This window comes from Trichogramma pretiosum, unplaced genomic scaffold (assembly GCF_000599845.2).
Source record: "Trichogramma pretiosum strain Unisexual culture from Peru unplaced genomic scaffold, Tpre_2.0 scaffold60, whole genome shotgun sequence".
NCBI lineage: Eukaryota > Metazoa > Arthropoda > Insecta > Hymenoptera > Trichogrammatidae > Trichogramma > Trichogramma pretiosum.
This window is the reverse complement of record NW_019640805.1, coordinates 420,254-439,662: the sequence shown is the minus strand read 5'-3', so window position 1 is coordinate 439,662 and position 19,409 is coordinate 420,254. Positions and strand designations below refer to the sequence as shown.

General features: G+C 37.5%; 1 protein-coding gene across 4 annotated transcripts in view; it reads right to left on the bottom strand.

Moving 5' to 3' along the window:
• LOC106653442 (lachesin-like) overlaps positions 1–19,409 on the bottom strand; it is a 122,859-nt gene extending 103,450 nt beyond the window's left edge. For 2 of the 4 annotated variants that reach the window (XM_023459981.1, XM_023459987.1), the window contains exons 1-2: positions 18,882–19,409; positions 13,718–13,809 (exon numbers count right to left, since the gene is read on the bottom strand). In XM_023459981.1, the coding sequence (XP_023315749.1) occupies positions 13,718–13,790 (73 nt within the window). In that variant the 5' untranslated portion in view covers positions 13,791–13,809; positions 18,882–19,409. Of the gene's footprint in view, positions 1–13,717; positions 13,861–18,881 lie in introns of those variants that run through there. The other 2 variants (XM_023459983.1, XM_023459977.1) reach the window with 2 other exon arrangements.

Sequence of the window (19,409 nt, the reverse complement as noted above, 5' to 3'; positions counted from 1 at the left end):
GTGAAATTGACGCTACTATCGCCGGTTGTGCAACTTGTAAATGAAGAGAGTGTAGGGTGGGTGGCGCAAACCAAATATTAAGCCACTCATATTAGTATAAAAGTAAAAGCGAGTAGCAGCGACGTAGTGCCATTGGTTAGCAGAAATGTCTAAAACATAGGGGATCCATAAGAACCCATCTATATTCATTAGGAAGATTTGCCTAAACTTCAGCTTGCAAAAGCACCCTCCAAGGACAATAGTAACAACCGCAGAGGAAAACCTTACTGCCATCCCTCTGTTTCTCCCCACTGATTCTATTCGCACCTACACACGTATTTTCCGTAAGTCTTTCTTCTTGCTTTTCAGCAACTGATGTTTTTCAGATCTACTCGTTTACAGTATATGTGCAGAGATTTACATTAGTTCATTTTCAAATGATAAAGACACCTTGAAAAATTTGCCGAGGCATCGTTAAAAATATATTTTGCCAGAGTTTTTTTGCATTACATTGTCGGGCGTTAAAGTGCAGCAGAAGCGGCAGAGTTTCTTTTCGATTTAATGTGAAAGCTGCAGTCTTTTATTGGATAAACATAAAAGTCAACCTTACTTTTCTTGCATTACGGCGGAGACTAAAGCGTCGGATGAAGTTTGTTAGAATAAAATCAAACGAACGCGGACAGAAGGAGCCGCCTTCGCGGGCGGGTTTGCCCGGGGGTATCGTGATACATCGCTGGGTGAAACGAACGAAGACGAGCATTTGTTACATCGTCGACGATATACATGAGTCATAGCTCGGCTGACGGGGTCTAAGGCGTAAAGCTTACGCTAATAACATCGGAGAAGCGGAAGCAGCCGCTCGATCGCTGCTCTTAATATACACACACACATACACAGTTCTGGGCCGATTGCGTAACATGACCAGCGCATCGAGCCGCAGCTCAGTTTGAACCCATGCAGCGCAGCGTGCAAAAGCACCGGCAGCAGCAGCAACAGCAGCGGTGCTAATACCCTTTCGACGTTCGACATTCGACATTAACTGGACACTAAGCCGGTTTTACCGACCTTTGTTCCTAACAATGCACACCGTTAACCCGACTCCCGGGGTTCGGCTGGCCAACCTCTTCTTTCCTGTTCCTTTTGCGGATCTTCGAGCCTGCTCAGATTATTCGAATACATAACACGCGAATTACCACTACACTTTGGATTTCTTAAAATCGATTGCACCGAGTATTAACAACTTATAACGAAAATACTGACGATTAAAGATCGTCAATTAAACGATACTTAGCGCGTTTTGCAATAAGTCTTAGGAACCTAAGAATGTACAGTATTGGTTAATTTGAATATTAATACTTTTTCTATTTTCATCCGAACGCTCCTCTCACTTTGTACAGATCTACACTTGAGCTAAAATTGCACCAATTATCGACAAAATAATCGTGTTTTTTGAACTCAAGCGCATTTAAACTGTTACTTTTTTAAATGTAATCGTACCTATTCCAAGGATACGTACAAGCTTGTATATGCGGTAAAAGTTTAATTCTTTGATTCTTAATTTCGCACTGGGATTAAAAATAGTTGTTAGATAAATTCATATTTTTTAGACATTAATATAATAATTTTTAATTTTAATTGTGTTTTTTTTGGTTTCAAAATATTTAAAGGCATACCGCATGTCTTTACATTGTGCGGTTTGATGGCGTTTACTTTTGATCTATAAAACCACCACTAAGTCGAAAAATATCAAACTCTAGTGACCATTGAGAAACGCCCCTTCCCCAATGAAAGGAGATTATTTTTTTCTCTTCTTTTCGGAGATGAAAATGTATTACCCAATGAAATTCGCCTATTTTCAATAAAGTATAAAATGATAATTAAAATGAGACTCAATATCTTTCACTTTGCGCACATGCGTTTGGCTCCAGGGTAAACATGCAAAAAAAGAAGCTTAATTAAGCTCTGATTAGAGCTCTACGTGTGAATTTGAATAGCGTGACAGACATATATCACAAATCGCTAAACGGATGCGTGGGCTGAATTCGTTTGCATCATTCGCATTTATATAAAAAATCAATTTTTCACAATTTTAATTGATGAAATATATGTATACATTGCGACAAAACTAGGGAAAGTACAGATATGTCAGCAGTATCTACACTTGTACAAAACTGTTTAGTAAATAAAGGCTTAATTCACTTAAACTAAAAATAATTGAAAAGAAATCAAACTGTAACGATATACACAATTAAAATTATAAAGCTTTTCGATTGACCAGGCCCATCTCTTAAAATCGATGTTACTTTTGGGCTGCCCGCAATATCTAGTAATGATCGCAAAATTGAGGTAAAATGGTTAAAAAGCTCTTAAGGGAAAAATTTAAAAAAGAAAAATAAGAAAAAGAAAGATCGAGCCAAGGGCTGAGATTCGAAAACCTGAGAAGAAACTAAAAGAACTAGGGGAAATCAGATATTTCGATGTAATTAGACGTGGTTCTTTTTTCTTTTGTTTCTTTTATTCCCGTTTTCTACGATACAAACGGCATAACCATGAATATAACCGTTAAAATCTGTTAGGTTTCGTGGTTCTTGCGCACAGAGTCAAGAGCAATGACGCCCAACGGCCTTCGATTTGGATTATAATGTCGAGCTTGCACGCTCAAGTGAAGCTGGCTTGACTCAAATGTATGTAGCTCGTTGCAATGAAGTTTTATTCAACTGTAGATTTTTTTCTCGCTTTACGCAGTCGGGCTTTCTCTCGTTCTCTTTCGTTCTCTCTCTCTCTCTCTCTCTCTCTCTCTCTGTATCTATCTGTACAGTACTACTGTATATACGTGTATAGGTCGGTACAGTAGTAGTGTAACTATTGCTATTAAGCGAGTTTAGTCAAGCGAAAGCCAACGTTCGCGCTGCCATATATCACCTCATAACGGCTCTCGCCGGCGTATTTGTCGGCTGGTTTATCCCATATACGTCGCGGCACCAAATCGGCTTGGCTTTTGAGGCTACAGATTCTACGTATGTACACGTATACATACAAACGCAACGATTCGTGTGCTACACTCGTTATATATTTACAAACTAAATCGTACAATTAGCCCCGAGAGTTCGGGCTACAAAAGCTTAAGCACAATCCGTGGCGCTGTTTTGGCTTATCCTCGGGCCTATATAATGTCGCCACAGCTATTTATTCGACATTGCTGTTTATAGTTTGACAATGATCGCCTCCCTCTCGAAAAAGTCATCAAGGTGAGAGGAGAAATTTTTCGACATTTCAATTAAGCTTCCGTGATAATTGAGTCGCGGAGCAATTCATGAGATTCGCCCACTTCTTACGTGACGCGCACAAGGAGAGCAAACAGCACGAAAGTCAGTTGGCCACATTAAAAAGTTATAATGCTCGGCCTCCTCGGGTGAACGTCAAACGACCCTGCGCAACTCGCATTATTACGGTCGCAGGCCGAGAGTCGCTAAAAGATACGCGCGGCGCTCTGTCGTATAGCTTTTTCGAAGCTCTCCCTCTGTCTCTCTCGCACGCTCTCTCTCTCTCTCTTTCTTTCTTTCTTGCGGCGTATAGCGCACTAAATAATGCCGCCACGTATAAAAATGAAGCTCGCGAGTTGCGAGCCAGCGCGCGGAAGAGTGGCGCGCTCCGTTGTCTATTTATCTATACGGTGGTATGCTAAGTAATAAAGTTGATGGCCGCACGCGGGCGCGCGCGACCGAGAAAAAACACTGCACACCCAAGGCGGCAGTCAGAAGCGCACGGCGAGATAGCAGAGAAACGGTACGATCGCAGGCGCGCGCGATGTAATGAAATGGAAAAGTTTCGCCGCACGCCGAAGCTAGTCTTCGACGCTCCTTGACTCTCATTTTTTCCAACTCTACAGCGCGAGCAGGCAATAGCGGCGACGGCAGCGGTGCTGGTGGCGGCACTGCTACCAACAACCTATTCGCTCCTTCGCTCCTGCTTTTTTTTACCCGCTATTTATACTTCTTCGTCGTTCGCTTCCTTGCTGCTGCTGCTGTTGCGGCGACGGCGTCTTTTTTCACCAAGCTCTCTTCGAGAAAAGCCCTATAGCTACTTCATGGCGTGAGGCTTGGGTAATTACCGCCGAACGAATTAAAAAATCAAGAATCTGCGGTGGAAAGTCTCGACCGAGATAGGCGGTGGTGCGTCAGCCCAGCAGGGTGGCATCTCTTCCCTCACTCGTATATATACAATATACATATATACGTAAGCAGCAAGTTTTCCCGAGATGGTGAGATCGTTTTGATCAAGTTATCGTCTTCGTGATGGGTGACGGAATGATATTGAAGAGCCGCCGTTGCTGCTGCTGCTGCTACTGCTGCTGCTGCTGCTGCTGCTCCCGCGCTGTCGCTGAAGAGTCGTGTGACAAATTTCATCGGAGATTGAGCTTGGAGTGCAGTTATTTATTGGTGTCACCAATTCTGGAGATTTCGAATCACTCTCTTTTTCGCCCGTTATGTTACTTTCGTGCAATAATTTCTTTTTCACCGAGCTCTTAGGACGTAAGGTGTAAAACGAGGAGAATAAACCACTTTTTCTACGGATAAAATACTCTTGACGTGATTCCTAAGAGCCACAGTAAGATACAAATAGCTGGTGAAAATGAATACTGAAGCTGGCTAAAATAGCTTATCGTGCGAGACGTTTTAAGTTTGAGAAGAATTCTAGCTGTCAGAAAGACAGCCAACAATGACACTTCCAAGCAGTTTGCAATTTCAAAGCAAATAATTCGATTCCGAGTGGCTGTAAAGCGAATGGCATGAGAACGTGTGCACAAGATCGTTAATTAAAAGTCACTTGTTGGCTGCGCCAGAAAATTTAATTTCGTACACCCTTTTTCCTGACTTTTTTTCGTTTCTCCCAACTTGAGAGTTTTATCATGATAAACTTGAATAGGACGAAACATTCTTTTTTATAGATAATGACGTTTGCGTACAAAAAAAATATTACATTGTCAGAGCTGGCAACTGCGTTCAAAAGCGCGAAGCAATCTATCTTGATTTTGTATAAGATTCCAGCACATTTGTCATTTTGCGGTACCGCTGAGCCGAATCTCAAAAAAATCGACATCTTTCGCTGATAAATCCAGATTAGCGGGAGACATTCATTTTTTTATGTTATCGAGAAAAAAAATATTATTTCGAAGCATCGCTTATTGAGGAGTCTAACCTTAATTTTATGCTTTTAAACCTATAGTCTCCACAATAGAAAATCATTCTCAATTTCTTAAATGTAACAAAAATTCTTTAAAAACTCATAGGAAGAAAAATTACCTGTTCCATTATACTTATCAGACTTTTACTCTGGCTTTATAATGGTTGTGAATTTTTAAAACTGCATATAATACACGTATAACTATGCAAATAGTGACGCATCAAATGCAATGAATATACGAAGATGCACAAGCATTCGCAGCAACTTCACGATTTTACCTTTCTACGCAAACTTTTTTCCTTAAAATCACGAATCTTTCGTATAAGCCATGTACCACGGAACTCATAGATAATATGAACCCAAGACGCAAAAAATACTTGGAAAACGTTTGTACAATTCTAGTGGGTGTATTTACTTGCAATGTCAGGTGCAGCTTTTTAAAATTCAAGATACAGGTATACGTTTTCATTCATCATTGAAATTTAATTTTCATCGTGACTCTATTATATACCAAAGTATATAATAATAGTATGTAGTTTAAGAAGTACGAAACAAGAACGTATTCAATCAGTCAATTCCTTTAAAATAATCGGTCAAAAGTCGTAAATCCAGCGAGTAAGTCACACTTAACAAGGAGGCATTTGTTGACATGAGATAAGGATACGTAAGATACTTCAAGTAACAGGTAAAGTTGTACATCTGTACCAGAGTTTAGAGTAAGAGACAGAGAAACGACTGTGCTAAACTTTCTTAACGATCATCAGTATCGGCTCACGTGCTTGTGACCAATTCTTCGATACTTCGAGAATGCGAACGTTTAGTCAGTATTATATCTCGAAGCGAAACAACTCTACGATGAAAACTGAACGACAAGTGTAATATTGCTAGGATTTGAAATTCTACTATCGATGTAGAGAATCACAAACTTGATGTGCAGCAAATGATGCGACATGCGTTCACGTAATCCATGTCATTCTATCAAAGATTGTTTCAGAGAAACTGACTCAACGTAATAAAGTTATAACAATCTTTGAAACAACACATTAATGTATCAGGTATAAGGTGTCAATCCTCGATAAGTCCAAAAACAACATTTTATTTGAATGTCTAAAATTGTGTGATTTTTTTAAGACATTGTAACACGCATTAATTTAAAATAAACAGACTAAATGTAACAAATAATTTTCACATCTAACGGCTGAATTGATACAGACAATCAGAAGAATAAAAATGTTCACTTTAAATTGCAGGGTACATTATTGATCAATCATTATTACAGTAATAATGCTATTTTTTTTTAGAAAATTATCAAGATTTTCCTAAAATCAAATCTTATCATCCACATTATTTCCATTGAATTTTGTACTTTTGCGGACAAGATGCAATTACTGATATTCGTTGAAGTCGATATTCACAAAGACCCCATGGTCGGGTAATGTGAAAAATACACCGAGCTTGTCTTAATTAGGCTTGGGCATGTGCAAAAGACTAGTTTTCTTCTTCTGCCTCTTCTTCTTCTTCTTCTTCTTTCCATTGAAGAAACCCTCTCGTACCCTCTTAATCAGATTTCACTAGCTTTCACTCGTCGAAAAATTGAAAAAAAAATACTGCTCATTCAATTTCCAAGGAGACATTGTGCTAAACAACGAGGTTTGGTAATACCACTTACGACTAATGAGCTTTACAAATTCCCCAACGTTTACTGATAATAATCGATGATTTGATTGATTATACCGTGGTTGTCGAGAAAAAGACACGTAAAGATCGCTTATTGTCTTTCTATTCTTGTCTCATTTGCTTCGTAATAGGGCTTATGTACGAATCATTCTCTCATACTTATTTCATTTTATTATCGGCAATGACTCCCAATTGAACCTTAAAAGACAAAGTTTGAACAAGAATTAATTTTTGATCATTAATTAGTTCAATATTTGAAAAATTGTACACCTGTAATGATTGTATAGGTTGAAAGACATACACGCAAGAAGCTTTGCATCAGAGCTAAATTTCTGCACTTAATGCACATTTACACAGCCGTCGTGGGCTACATTCTCTAGACGAATTTGGATTCATTCCAAATTAGCTTATTAAATTTTGTAACATGCGAAGCACATAGTTCGACTTTCTCCGCTTCTCTTACTCGGCTCCTGTCGTGACTTGGCAGAGTCGAGCGATACATGACGTCGTGCATCAAGAAAAAAAGTTCATACCCTTATAGCGCACACGACACGCGACCATGCGACAAAATACGTTGATCTTCACTGCAGCTGTTCAATGCACCGTTCGGAATATGATGTTCCGCACTGGAATACTCGTCCAAAGTATCAATTTTCGAAGCTCACTTCGGATATGCTCGCTCACAGCCGGCTTAATGCGTTACATTAATGCGAACATGGTTTCACATAACTATGAATTTGGCGTAAGTCATTCGCAAACGCCCCCGAAGTATATATATGCCGCTTTAGCTACACGCATTATGCGGTCACCCGACAGTCACTTCGCCGCTTAAGCTCTTTGTTACGCGTTGATATGAACACAGCACGAGAGTTTATCGTAGTGCATAAAAAATCATTGAACACGTTAATTACGTACATAATAATCGGAAGCTGTCGCCAGAAAATGTTTCAGTAGTTTTAAAGCTGTATGGTCAGACAAATAATGAGTTGTAATACTATTTTGTAACTTTGGGTGTTTTTAATTTTGTTTGACAAATATTCAAACTTTGCAGATGATATAATTAGGATTAACGGGAGATGACAACACGTGCGAGGCATTCATGAGCTCAAAAATACGTATTAATATTAATGTTTTGTTGTACACGTATAGATAATGGGTTAAGGTACTTCGGAATCACGAACAAGTGAGACCAGTAGCAGCAAAAGCAGCAGCAGCAGGAGTTTATGCTGTATCCGGGCCAAGCTGTAATATTATCGTTTCATGACCCGTACGCCGGTGGTCTCGGTGGTATGCAGCGTGTGCGCGAGCGAGCGAAGGCAGCAGCTTTTTAAAATTCATCCTAATGTTACGGCTTCTCTCTTCTCTTCTTGCATGAGTTACGCGAAGGCCACATTATGAGACTCGCGCGCTTGCACACGCCTGTGGCTTTTCCTTCTATATCGTATACGTACACAAGCGCTTCAGTTTAAGCTTTCCCTGCCTTATATACCGGCGAACGGCTCCGAGCATAGTCGCTTGTGTATTTGTCTGGTCTATACCGGACTTGGACACACGTATCCTTGTACAGCAGCGGCGGTGTGTACGTTGGAGCTTGTACGCGAGAATCATTATAACACTTTACGAATGGCTCGAGACACTTTGTGGCCTACGATTTAAAACACTAATGATCATTGTTGTATACTGTTTCGGCTGGCCATCCTCGAATTTAACCCTTTTACTATCAAATATCCTAGCAAAGTTTCACGAAATTTAGTCAAAACTTATAATGTGCCTATATATTACATCAGTAACGACTTGAAGTCACAAACAAATTAGGGCACAGGAGAAAAAATGAAGTGACTGCGCCAATATTCTTTGTTTAAAAATGCAATAAAATTGCTTGCGCTCGTTATTGACACCTGACACTGAAAGCCTAAAAAATAAAAGCCACAAACATAAAAACAAGTGAATTAACATTTTAATAAAAAATATATTGTTTTATATGCAAAAATACGCAGACGTGAAACTTGAAAGGTTTTAGCAAGTGTAAATAATGTTGGCCTAAGAAAGAGTGTACGTATGGGCCAGAGTGAATATATACTGTATTATATAGATGCAGAGGTATGTATGTGAATATGCAAACAAAAACAGACGACTATATGTAGCGCTCGAGGGGATGAGCACCCAAGTGCTCGGAAAGCTTCAAGAGAGAGTTTCCGTTCACGGTGGCGACTCTTCCGCTCTACCTATGACGACGACGACGACGATGACAACGATGAAGTCGAAGTCGAGAGATGCTCCAAAGCATAGAACAAGATCTATTGCAACTGTTCGACTTGGAAACAAGGATCACAGACATTCTCTCGTACTTGCGATAGTGTTTATTATATACACTATTTACAATTGTTCCTTCGCACAGTTCAAGTGTGCCGAGCAGTACTTTTCTCGCACAAAGTACTTGGCTGCGAATGCAGTTTAATCAGCTACGACATTCGTCGAAGAAACTTTTCATATGAAAGCCAGGAGAGCGAAGTAAAGAAGATTCTGAGGCAAATTCTCGTTAAAGGTGCCCGCGCCGTAGCGCAGAGCTTCGGCTGAGAATCGATATAGAAGAAATCGATAATTCCAGTGAACTAATTAGAATTGCGATCGAACATTAGCTGCGCGTAAAACGGAATGAAAGATCGCGAAGGCTACAAGCCTATCTTCAAGATGTTCGCGAAAAGGATGAGGCAGGAGAGTTCGAGAATAATTAATCAAACAAGTTAAAGGCGGATGTGGTGAATGAGGGTGAACGAGAGGGAGAGAGACCGAGCGAGCCCGAACGAGGGAGAATAAACGGAGGGTCGGGGAGTCTGAAGGAGCATATTTCATTAACGAATTTTCGCTCGAGTGTAAATAAGTGCTGGGTAGGGGTAATATAAGCGAGAGAGAATCGAGTCGAAGGCTGCAACTCTCAGTCCAAGTATGTGGCTAGGGAACCAAGAGAGGAAAAGAGTCTTCACAGTCCTTCAAGTTCTCTTTCTCGTAATGTAAGAAGTTACGGCTAGCGTTGATCTTGTAGTGCTGTCGTCGACGTCTTGCCAGTGTCAAGGTAAACCACCTTCACGCGTTGCTACCTTCTGATAACGCTAATCTGAGTAGTTACTACCTCTCTCCCTGCTACACAACTACTAGCTCTACTACTACCACCACCACTACTACTACTACTAATGCTAGCATCGGCAGCCACTACCGCACTAGACTGCAAGACTAACTAAACTTACAACCTATACCTCTGGCACTGTGCATAGCTCGATCGATATGAACAACCCTTGAGGCAATTCGCTCGCACGCGCTTATGTGTATACGTGTATTTATATCTACGTACATGAACATTATCTTGCCGTTTGTACAATCGATTATGCTAAGATGTTGCGTAAATCATTGCCGCATTCGAGAGTCGAGGGGCCGCCGATACGCAGCCTCAAGAGTGAATTATTTACACTTGTACGTCATCGCGCTTTGGAAACAAAACGCACTGCGAAACACGTGTTCGACTATGTGTAAGGTGAGGATTATAATTTCCCATTAAACGACTCCGAAGTACAAGCTTCCCCGTGCTGGTTACTTCTTCTCTCTATACCCCGGGATAAGTACGTAAACAAAAAAAAAGGAGGAAAAAAAGCAAGATGAAAGAAGAAAATGTATATAAAAGTTGCCGAAGAAGAGTTTGTTGTCGAAACTCACTTTTTACTTTAAGCCTGCGCGACTACTATATCCTATCTACATAAAACTCAAAAGTTTTCTTCCTTCTTATATGTCAAAAGAATATTCCGTGTGCATGCTCGAGTTATATTGAACTCTTTTTTCGTGTGTCAAACCGAATTTTTTCTTTTCCGAAATGAAATTAAATCCACACCCTTGCCTTGTTTACTTTTTACAACTTGTTTTATTTTTCACTTGAATCATTCTTCTCATCGGAGCTATGAATTATAGTCTAAATAATAAAAGTTAAAACCGTAATAATTATACAGCGCGCGATCGTTCAAAATATCAAGTTAATTATATCAAAAATCGTATAAAATTGTTAAAACTCGTCCATCTATACGCGGCTCGATTGTGCGAGTATACGTGTCTATACAGTCGTTAACCACGGCTGGCTTTGTACTAGTGTTCATCGGTGGATTACACAAACAGTTGCGATGTATGAACGGGCGAGGCTTGGTGCGATCATTGGCACAGCATCTATGCGCGCCGACACAGACAGAAGAGTGCGGGTGAGAGATTTTGCCGTGCAGAATTCATGAAAAACTAGAGTGATACGAACAGCTAAGCGAGAAAACGAAACGAGCACCCCATTTGATCAAGGTAATGGAGATCAAACGAATGGAACCAAAAGCGTAATTGGTAGTTCTCCGCCAAATCAGTTTTACCCAGTGCCGAGTATGCAGTACGTGTGGGAATGCGTGGGTGTGTGTATGCGTGAAGCCACCGGGCAACCGGCAACGTATACTATACATCAAGAGAAAGCAGCAACAACTCGATGCATCCTCGGAAATTGGAATACGACAAATTAAAGGCTGAACTTTCAACCATATTGCTGTTGCTGTTGCTGTTGTCGATTTGGTATATGGAAAACGCGTCTGACAATTATTTCTATGCTTCCAGCTACTAAATGAATGCGCATACGCTAACGAATATTGTCGATGGTGACACCGATTCTCTCTTACTTTGCCCATTTTGATTTACGCTTTAATGCCCACGTTCGAACTTTTTCCCAAAATTTTCAGTCATTTACATTTCATATTAATGGCCATTTGACCTTTTTGCCAGATTTCTCTCTTACCGATTAGCTACACATTTCAAAAGTCATTTGTGACTGGCATTCGAAACACTAGTAAACAACTGAATTCAAATTTATCGTGTGCAGATTGAAAAAAAAAACTATGGTTTATTCAATTTGCTAAACGAATAAAATTCATTAAAAAATTATGAACATTTGAAAATTGTAAATTTATTTCTCTATTATAATTCAACGCGCATTAAAATCAAAATTTACTTTTTAAATATATAACTTGAATCGATTTCGAATCAATCTCAATATACCAGCAGGTCCATGGTTTACAAATGAAAATATTCAAACACCTTAGTTAGAGCATGATCAATGATGAACATTTTCATTACATTGGATTTTGTAAATTTTGTATGAATCAAAAAACTGTGTGCAAATAAACTAAAGATAAATAGATTGTCTTATTCTGGTCAACAAATATTTAGCAGTAAAGTATTTAGTGCAAGACATGCGCAATACAGAATGAATCAAGTCTAAGGCTTTTATACATTGATAACGTGAATTAGAGCTGAAGAGTAACTCTGAATTATAAATGAACCATTTACTACATTAAGGCAGGTACCGACAGACGAACATATTTCATATACTTATTAAATAAATCCCATTGTGTAATAATAGAAAATTTACAAATCAATGTAGTTGGACGCATCATAACCAATGGTATAACATTCATAATTTTTGAGAGTTTTGCCTACATAATGATAATTGGTGACAAGAAACTAAGTGAAGCTTCAATTATATAATGTCAGATTTTTTAATTTAAAAGATATCTATCATAGTCTGTGAATGTGAAAAGTGAATATTAGGAAATACGACTGAACATTCTTAAGGGGACCAACCTGTGTTAAAAGCTTAAATTCAGCTTCAGCTAAAAATAGCTATATGAATCGAAATAGCGGAAATTTTTTTTTTTGTGATAGTAAAATATGTTCATTCTACACCAGATTGACCAAAAACAACTTCTACCCAAGCTCTGAAATACCAATTACATCACTTTTTTGATAAGACGAAATATTGTGTTATAAATCACTTGCCGCATGATCTTGAAAAGAGTTTTTCATCAATATTGATCTATGGGGTCTCAAAATCTTCAGAAAAGTACTCTCGTCCACCTAAGCGGAGCAGAATTTTGAAAAATTGCGTACAACTTTATATACACGTCAAAATGTGCCAATTTTTGAGAAAATTAGTATTTTATCAACACTAGAAGCCATATTAAAGCTCTTGGAAAGAAAACAAACTTTTTTTTCAAATTCTGCTCCGCTTAAGTGGATGAGGGTACTTTTCTGAAGATTTTCAGACCCCATAGATCAATATTGATGAAAAGCTCACGTCAGAATCGCGTGGCAAGTGAATCCTATTATAATATTTTAGTATTATGAAAAAATAAGCGTAATTGGCATTTCAGAGCTTGAATAGAATTTTTTTTTTGGTCAATCAGGTGTCTAATAAACATATTTTACGATTACAAAAAAAAAATTTCCACTATTTCGATTTATATAGCTATTTTTTGAATCTAAGCTTTTAACACAGGTCGGTCCCCTTAAGACATATAAGTTGGTATAAAAATATCTTAGAGAGGTTGTTGATTTTCGCGATGAGAAAATCATGTGTTCGTCAACAAATGCCAAACATTTCATGTGATAGACTTCGATCATATGCATGAATAAAGGAGATTTGAATGTATTCAAGATAATCTTGCAGTGGTGACAGTTGCATGTAAAGTCCGTTCATATGCATATTCTACGATGTTGATTGGTTGTACGAGTTAACCGAAGTCGGAGCACGTGCGCTCGTCTCAACCCCCTCCACATAAAACTTCTGCATTATTTCTGCAGCTACAGCTTTACTAGTGCACTGATTTATTCGTTCTTCTCGTACACACGTGCACACGATCTAATATTTTATCATATTATTATTCAATATGGGTTCGCGTTTTTTGAAGAATCCTACTGTATACTTGAAATTACTGTAGAATTTGTGAAAAATTTTTTGATTTTAAAGGTTGTTAGAGAAAAACCCTACCTAAATGGTAGTTTATTTGAAATAATGAAAATTACGTACCTTGGCACATTAGAGTTATAATGTGTAAGACACTGATTGTGATGTAACGGCTCCTTCCTTTCCGATCAATCATCTCGACAATAGACCGACACCTGTTACATGAAATAAAAAATATTCATTATTTTTCTACGCCAGACTTTTTAAAATTTTCAATTGTTTTTGTAACTTTAAAAGTTTCAAGCAAAGGCTATTTTTATAAGTAATACACTTGTATGTTTGTGATTGTTAAGTTTCGCATTTGTTGCCCGCTACATTTCCACAAGAATAATCAGAATAACAGCTTTACAAATGAAATTTTTTCCTGCACCAAAACTTTGCAAGTTTCTCATCCTTTCTTTAAAACTTCTTCCTAAAATACACAATTCACTTTAGACTGCTTAACATTAAGTCGTGCCTACGCGTTGAACTACCAAGCAGTAGTGGCGAGGCACTGTGCGCACGTATTTGTGTCTATATGACCTCAAAACAAAAATTTTAATAAATAAATTTGTTTTCTAGCTTCTTCTACTTCAGGTATAGTTAAATTTCCCCGCAGAGCAGCAGCGCGGCCAACGTCTATCCTCGGCCTAGCTCGACGTCGTGCGTATTATGCTATAATGCATTGCGAAAATATACTTTTTATTGAAGTGCGAAACAAAGTTTTCGCAGTCTGCACGCTTACCCCTGCATATTTACATTGCTGTACTGTAATAGCACCGTTTCTTCTTTTGCACGCATTTACTTTTATATTATATAAAAAGTGTACATATATGTACGCAAATATACGTATGTGAACTTCTATATAGACTTTGTAAAAGTTAGGTACGTTTGAACAATTTTTCTCTTTGCAAATTTGATTTAACAAAAGAAACTGGTTCAATTCTCCGTAGATTAATTACACACACGTGCAGACTATCTTCTTCCTCTCTTGACTGCCGTACAACTTTGTCAGGAAAATAAAACACTCTGTCATCAAATTCCTAAAGGGTGCGAGAAATGGATTTAATTGCGTATATAAAATATACGCTTTCTCACTTCTTCATTCCAGCCCGTAAATGAATAATTTAATCATCCACTTTATTTTGCTTAAACTTTCAGTATCATCTTTACTTTCTTTCACATGACACATACGCAGCAGATTAAATACAGAGTACAACTTTCAACTTTATTAAGTTGATTAGACAAGTAAAATATAAATTATCACAATAATTCATAACTATTAGTTATATTGATGCAGTCAAAAAGTGTATATCTTTATTCAAATTAAATTCAAATTGCACAAAAAGCGAGTTAACAACAAAAGAAATGGCCCATTCTATTTATTCTGAATAGCGAGAAAGTCAGGTAAGAGAACAAGCATAATCAAGTTACGAGCAGTTAGTCTGGGGCAGTCGTAGCCGTTTTTAGTTATACATTCACTTGTATTCATTATACTTTCACGGTATAATCTCCGAAGCTCGTGCTTTCATTTCTATTCATTCGTCCAAGCCGAATCTCGCGTACTTGTGATGAGTTTAGAGACACACATCAACGGCAGCCAGCTGCGAAAACAAACTCGGGTATCTCGTCTTTACCTTTCTTCTTACTATCATTGTCCGATACTAAAACGGAGGCCTTTCGTTATAAATAAATAGAATGAAGCAGCATAACTGCAAACCAATATACATTCAAAAATGTCTAACCTGAATAATTTTAGCTACAGCATTCTTTAATCTAAAGAAGGACATAGAAAAAGGGAATATTTTTAAGACGATGTATCGGAGCGAAAATAAAATAAAAATGTCCGCAATTTCAACTAAACATTCTTCCAAAAAGCTGTGTGGATGCCTTAGTTTTTTCAATGTCTAGACAGCTACAAAATTTTTTCAAAAAATAATTGTATCGAAATGTCTGAAAACCTTCTTAAAAATTTTAGTTTTTCCTTATCCATTGAAAAATTTTAGATAACAATCATTTACTTAAATGTTTAAGTATATAACATGTGGAAAAACAAAAAGGTGAAATTGAAATCGTTGAAAATTTTCTCGATATTTTCCGTGTTCAAAACGAATGATTTGTGTATCAGCGGAGAGGATTAAACGCTTTGGGAGAAAACAACTATAGTTTCTGTTGTTTTTCAAATGTACGTATACACGCCGAATTCGTATCAGTGATATCATGCTATCCACGCGTAAAATCAGAGACATAAAGCAAGGGCGGCATCGAAGCGATCGGACAAAATACAGAAAGTTGAAGGTACCGTGCGCTGCCGAGTGCAAAAGAGGGAAGGCGCGACCGTGTGAGTACACTCGGAGCCAATTAATAGGCGTCGCGCCAACTTGGCCGAGCATAGCTTGAGTGTATGAATACTGGGAGTATTGCGTCAACTGCCAGGGATAGCATTGCTTGGGCGCCCCTAAAACGATCGGGATCGCGTAACAGCGGCGCAGGGAAGAGAGCGCGCCGCCGCACCGGCGCTCGTTCAGCGCGTATGCATCCTTTTGCTTTTTCACCAGCATCCCCGCGCGCGCGGCGCACTTTTAACGAAATGGGACAAATTGCTGGACACGCTCACAATGATACACATTGCCAATCTACAGATGCACGTAGCGCCGAGTGCTGGGGGTGCTTGCGAGATTTACGAGGCGATTTACGAATTGGTGGTTATTGTGCCAGTCCGCGGAAGTCAAACTACCCTGTAAATCAGAGTTCGTATGAGCGCCGCACGCCCATAGTATCCTGGGATTCCAAGCGCGCGCACACAAACTACACCGTTCATTAAATGTCAAGCAGATTTGTATTCGCGAGCTGTGAGCTTTTTTCCCCTCTTCTCTCTTTCTCTCTCACTATCCACAATGCGCATAAACAGGATGAGACTACGGGCGAGCTTAACAATTGCAAAGTCCACAACTCTACTTTGGCACGTTTTCAATAAGTTATTGTTTACGCTCGAGTCAACGATACGCAGTAAGCCAGCGGCTATATAGCTGTGTAGAGCTACTCTAATACACAAATGTGTATATCACACGGATCCATTCATATGTATGCCGATACCGATATGACGATAACATAAACTCGAAAAAGTGGGAACGCGAGCCGATGCGAGAGAGAAGTAAAAGCGCGCTAAAAATCGATCAGATACTCGGCATTCGATCATTTAATCAAAATGAATCCGAAAGAGAACGTTTGGTAAAAGCTTTTGCTAAAATGAGCTGCTGGTACCGATACTACCAATGCATCTGTATCTATACAACGAGTGCTCCGTCATGATCTACTTTCGTATAAAATGTCAATGTGTGACACATCACATATCCCCATAGATTACGCTATCATAAAAGTTAAAAAATAGGATTCAATCCCCAAAAATTTGTTTTTATCGAAACTTGAATTTTTCGTTTTAAACCATGCACTCGAATATTTGTAATTAGAATCATTTATAATATTTTATGTTGTATATTTTTTTACCAAATTGGGCTTTGCAAAAAATTCTCTAATAGGGCTCAATATGAAAAATGTAGTAAAACAATAACTTAATTCAAATGAAATTTTTGGTTCATAGATAATTAGGTGCAATGTAGCTAAAAACGGACTGTAGTCTCTATACCGATGCATTTATATCGTAAATTGCATAAATTTACAGAGTACTGAAATTTCCCCCATGAAATTTTACTTAACTTTTACCCAAACCAAATGATGAGTAAACTTACCTGCCGACACTCGAGAACAAGTTTTACGTATGCATACATGATTCATACAAGTGACATTATTTCAAGTGTATCCTCAATCATTCAATACATGAAAGTACTATTAGATGAGTTTCTATTCGATTGGCAAAGTTTTTTATGTTATTATAAGTTATAATTGTAATAATCGAATGTTAAAATTTCATCAGCAACTCGCTATAATTTACCATGGAATAGAAACTATGTAAATTAATTATTATTGAACAGTGGTCGTCGTAAAACTAATAATCAAAAAATAATTTCAAATGAATCGAAGCTCTGAAGCAGTCCAAACTATAGGATATGAGAAAAATCATATCAGCATGCGGATTGCTACCTCAGGCCTCTCTTTGATAAAGTCGTATTTTCATTCAAGGAATTTCTTAACGAGTAAAGTTATGAAATGAAAAAGGAAAGAAGATGAAGTAAGGATTGTATGCTGCAAAAAGTAGCAGTTTTCTTTTTTACACTTTCTACTTATTGAATAAGCTTAAATAAATAAAATAACTTTTTGTTCATTATTGTAAAAGTTGCGATTATGGGACACGTTGCTGCTATGACTTGGCGATGTTTCCATTGGTACTCTTGAATGACACGAGGCACGTGATGCCTCTGGCACTTTAAAAGTTTATTTTTAATTATAAAGCTAAGTGCCCAGAAAAATTAAGAATTATAAAAGTTTTATACAAATACTTAGGACATATTTATGACTCAATTAAAATACTCTTTTAATCTCATTTCATTATTTAATGTATGGAAAATAGCATAACATTACGATCATCGTTCAATTTATCAAAATCTGCATACTTTATTACAGTATTTGAAATGAAAAATATTTCATTGAGTTTTGAAAATTTATCATCAGTTTTATCAATTTGAAAATCTTGTAATCTTTCTTTAAAACGATAGGTACAAATAATAACAGTGAAGTATATGATGAATAATTATGCAAACAAAGACAGTTTTTTATTTATCACTTATAATTATTTTTACAGAATTGTTGAATACGATGCAACTTTAATGTGTTGATAAAATACTTTACCAGCGTCAATTTCAAAGTACTTTAATATGATAGCAATATAATCTTCACTTTATTAGCATGTTATAAATCACATTTATTCATATACAAGATATTAATAACCGAATCGAATTTGTGTATGAAAAGTTTACACTTTAAACAAATTAAACGAATTACGTTTTTATCAAATTATGAGCAGAAATTTCAAGTCTATTTTTAACCGGACAATCAACAAATCAGCTCAACATATAACATACATTTTTCAATGAAGATAATTAAAACAATTACTATATAAAAAAGTATAATACAGTTTTACTTATACAATTATGAACAAGAAAAATAATGAATAAATATAATTCGCTGAATTGTTTATAAAACTAAACAAAAGCATTTTTTCTATAAAAAAAAACTATACATATAAAGTAATTTTATTAAATTTCATATGTCTTAGAAAATTGAAACTTACAAAAGTTAATACGATAATATCGTTCTGACGTAGAATGTGTGAAGATGAAAAAATCGTGAAGGTGACCAAGCGCAAAAAATATCAATGGAATCTCAATCTTCGCAGTCTGTACTTCACGTAGTTATCATCCTCATATTTACGTTGACTTTGACCGTTAGTGCCACATGGTCGGAAACGTCCACTAATACACGTGTTCTAGCACTTTTGTGCTCATGTACTTTATTGAAAACGTATTCACTAAATAACTAACTAAGAATTTACAAACGTCACTCACTTTATTGCTATTCCAACACTGGCTTAGCTCACTATTTATGTAAAAAGTTTCATAGTTTACTTGGTGCACGCGTAATCATATAAAACCCAAAAGTGAACGATATTTTTCTAATCAATTTTGGTAAACTCGAAATTCAGGAGTGCAAACGATTACGCTGTTAGAAAAAGTACAAGAAAGAAATAACGCCGCACGCGTCTACAATCGCGATCGTAAAAAAGGCAAAAGTTCCATGCAGGATGGCATGATGCCTTAAG